Source organism: Cimex lectularius, unplaced genomic scaffold (assembly GCF_000648675.2).
Source record: "Cimex lectularius strain Harlan isolate CLEC.00 unplaced genomic scaffold, Clec_2.1 scaffold295, whole genome shotgun sequence".
NCBI classification, from domain to species: domain Eukaryota; kingdom Metazoa; phylum Arthropoda; class Insecta; order Hemiptera; family Cimicidae; genus Cimex; species Cimex lectularius.
In genome coordinates, this window is record NW_019392901.1 from 236,150 (window position 1) to 240,188 (window position 4,039).

General features: G+C 38.3%; 1 protein-coding gene across 1 annotated transcript; it reads right to left on the bottom strand.

Moving 5' to 3' along the window:
• Window positions 1–749: 749 nt before the first annotated feature.
• Window positions 750–1,900, bottom strand: LOC106662689 (protein neuralized-like). The gene is given in 2 exon segments (XM_014386926.2): window positions 750–1,039; window positions 1,042–1,900. Coding segments are annotated over 2 exon segments (1,074 nt in total). The 5' UTR covers window positions 1,826–1,900.
• Between the last annotated feature and the right edge of the window lie 2,139 nt (window positions 1,901–4,039).

The window sequence follows — 4,039 nt, forward strand, 5'->3', positions numbered from 1 at the left end:
GATTAGGTTAGATGGAGGTAGGGACGTTTTAGGTACGTAAGATTACACAAGGTTAGGGAAGAGTAGGGTTAGGTTAGTAAGAATTAAGATTGGGGATGGGTAAGTTAAGTGAGATTACATAGGGTTAGGGTGAGTGTTAGCGACTACGCGTTAGAATGGGTCATAGTTAGCCTTATGGACGGCTTACATAATGTTATTTAAGGTTAGGCTGTGCTAGAATTTGAGTTGAACTAGGACAGCTAGGTAATAACGGTTAAGGTAGGTTAGGTAGGCTTGCAGACATTGGATTAGCATTATTGTTACGATTGGATTGGATTCGCTTAGATAGAGCTATGGTTAGTTTAAAGTACAATTTAGGTTAGGAAGAGCTATTGTTACTTTATGCGGGTTATGCTAAGTAGAGGAATGGTTAGGTACAGTTATGTTAAATAGTTCAGGTAAATAGTTAAATAGTTGAAAAGGATCATTTTGTCTTATAATAGTTATAAGTTAGAGTTAGAGTTAGTAACGGGGATATTGGGTTATTGTTATTCTGATGGAGGGCTTAGATTAGGTTAATTATTATAAATTCAGGTGAAGGTTAGGGTTAGGGGTAATTTTACGGCCTAAAACCGCTAGGTTACTTACGGTTAATCAAAATCAAAATTTATGGTTTTCAGGTATGGCGGCGAACATTCAAATTCTCGCCAAACCCCTACTGCTCGAATATCCCATCGTTCAATGCGAGACAATTGGAAAAGGAAGAGGCTCTATGAGGAATGGTGGGGGAGTTTTCGGTTTCGAGCTAGAAACGGAAAGGACGAAAGAAGTGGCCTGTAAGAGTCTGCGTCGTCTGGGAGGTCGTGCGGTGAGAGATGTACCGGGTCGCAGGAAGGCAGGCCGAGAGCGAGGGCCCCGAGGTACATGTCATCGGTCGCGAGAACCTGCACAACGATCTTTTCTCCAAGCTGAATCGGCCTCGCCGTGAAGACGTACCCTTGTGCGAATTCCGTCTCGTACCGGCTCGTTATACTCCTATCATTGCTCAAACGCGGGTCCCGTGAAAAGGTAGAGGGCTGAACTTGGTCGAAGAGTTCTTGTATCTGAGAGGAGGAGGCGTGAGTTCGACGGACGGAGCTTCGACAGCTATCTGTGGAGAGGTCTGTATGCTCATGCTCGACATCTGTGGCACTATAAATCTCGCGGGGTCTTCTTCGACAGCCAGGCGTCGCGAATTGTTCAATTGTTCTCGAGGGTCTAGGAGTTCGATGGCCGTCGTGTTGCCGTAGATGTCCACCATGGCCCACAACTGGCCCCGAGTTTCGACACCGCTGAAGAACACTCCTTTTTCTTCGCCGTTTATTCCGAAATGGATGTCTCCCGCAGCGGTCAAATAATAGAAAAACGTTGCGTCTCTCTCGCACATCCTCTCCGAGAGGGCTTTGGCCCAATATCCGGGTTTGTTCGTCAAATCCGGGCAAGCGTACTTCGGCAAATTGTACTGGAGTCCGCTCGGATCGTTGCTCGTGAAGCCGAACCTGACGACACCATTCCAGCTATCCGATACGTCCACTATCCTCAGGCAGATCTTTTCTGCGATTTTCACTGGACGGGCTGAAAAGCTAACTCCTTTGCAGAAGCTTTCCGTTTTCCTCGCAACGTTTCCGTCTCTGCTGATGCGGACGTTATCCTCGTGGATACGGTGGAATAGCAGAGGAGGTAAATTGTTTGTCGCATTATTGGCACTGCTTTCACCCTTGCCTAGGCCAAGGCGTTTCTTGACTTTCTTGAACATCTCCATCTTAGACGAGGGTGGCTTGATGTCGAAAGCCGACGTGACCCCCATGAATGAGCACAGCACTGGACACTGAATTGACTTGACTCGAAGAGGGGGCTTCAGCTGACAGGAATGGTGGCAAATCAGGGAAAAACGAGAAATTGGTGAAATACGGTGCAAACAAAATTGAGGTAGTGAATTCCTACAAATACCTGGGGGTGATTCTGACATCTGGCTCTTCTCGAAGGAAACATTTTGAAGACAAAAAGGCAAAATCAAAATTTGTAATAAACTCATTCAGTCCTAAACAATAAAATCCCTATTGCATCTAAAATGATTGTATTTAATGCTATATGCAGGTCCATCTTGTGTTATGGGGCCCAGGTATGGGGATTAAGTACCAAGATATAGAAAAAGTGCAAAGATCTTACCTCAAAAGAATTCTAAACCTACCCTCATACACGCCTAACTATATGCTCTACCTAGAATTAGAAACTACACCTATTTTCCTATATACACTAAAACTACACCTCAGTTATATAATTAGGTGCCTCAAGTTGACCCCCGACAGATACCCACACTACCTAACAACATTATTACGGGAAAAAATCTACTCTGCTTTAGAGAATATAGCGAGATTGAAAAGGCACATGGTATTTCTATCCAAGCATTACTCAACTCAAAACAAACAATTTTTATTAAACAACAAACAAACAAAACATCAATATAATGAAAAAGGTTGAAACCAATATAAAAAAACTCGTACGTAGAGAAAGCATGTAATTTCTTATATCACCCCCAATTTAAAACCATCCTAAATTGTAATGTTTACCTGCGCACAAACAACAACCTTGAAATAAGCTAGTTTATGAAAATAAGATGTGAATTATTAAATCTAAATATGTACAAATTCGGCCAGATCAATAAGCTATATTCTTTATGCAATAAAAACGAAGAGGAAAGCATTACACATTTCATTGCCCACTGCCCAATTCTCTCTGAATTTAGAATGCTGATATTTGGAAAGTGCTTTCTAACTAAAGAAGAGTTGCTTGTATACTTACGAGAAGAAAAAGACTGGACCAAACTAATCAAGTATTGCAGAATGGCATGGAAATATAGAGAGAGGTTAATACAAGAATTTAATTATGATTAAATCTTCATCACACCTGTTTAGCTTAATATTAAAGAACAATTTATTAGAGCAATTTTAATAGCATGTAAAATGACATATATTTATTATTTATGTATTTATTTTATTATATTATGTATAACTGTTATATGTTACTATTGTTTAAATTTATTTATTTTATTTTTATTCATTTTATTTATTTTTTTGCATGAATTATATCATTAAACTAGTGTTAAGATAAGTTGTTAATTAATACTACATTCTATTGCTTTGTTAAAACATTTATTATACTATTTATATATACATGTGCGTCCTCCCCTGACGGTCTTGTGTCCATGGGAAAATATTATTATTATTATTACTTACGGTTAACGTAAGCGAAAATTAGGTAAGTTAGGGTTAGGGTTGCAATTGGGTAAGGTTACGTTAGTTTGGTAAATAGTTGAATAGTTGAAAAGGATGGTATGTAAAAGAAACTCTTATCGATTCTAACAATATTTCAATCAGAATATGAAATAAAATAAAACACATGCAACTGTTGATCTGTTGACCAGGGCGAGTTGACAAAATTTAGAAAATACAGACGTGAAGCACAACACAATAACATCGCATATTCGGTAAAAAAGGGTAAATAATTTAATCGCATAAGTACAAATAACGATAATGAAAAATTGAAAAAAAATTTCTTAACAAGTTTTCGTGTTATAGAGAAATTTTTAAAAAAAATTAAATTTGATTAAATATTGATAATTTCATTTTTGTTTTGTGGTTTGATCTTTAAGGCAACAGTTTTATTTCAGTTATGTTTTATTTTTAACAATGCATTAAAATTATTATAAATTGTGGTTTTACTCAATCGTAACGAACGAGGTGTTATGAAATTCCTATTAGATGGAATACTTTCAAAGCTTAAAATTTGGTGTATGATCAGTATTATTGTCGAGGGTCCCGTTTGACCATAACACGGATCCGTACATCAAATTAAACTTCAAGCGGTCGATACCTTCTCTTCAATAACTAAAGTTTAAAATGATCAGATCATAATTATCTAGGCAATAAGAAAAATGGCCCTTTGGCGAAGTTTGCGTGTTTGACGTTGAGATACCCAGAGGGCCGAATATACTCTCGTGCAAAGCCAGGGATGCTCTTAA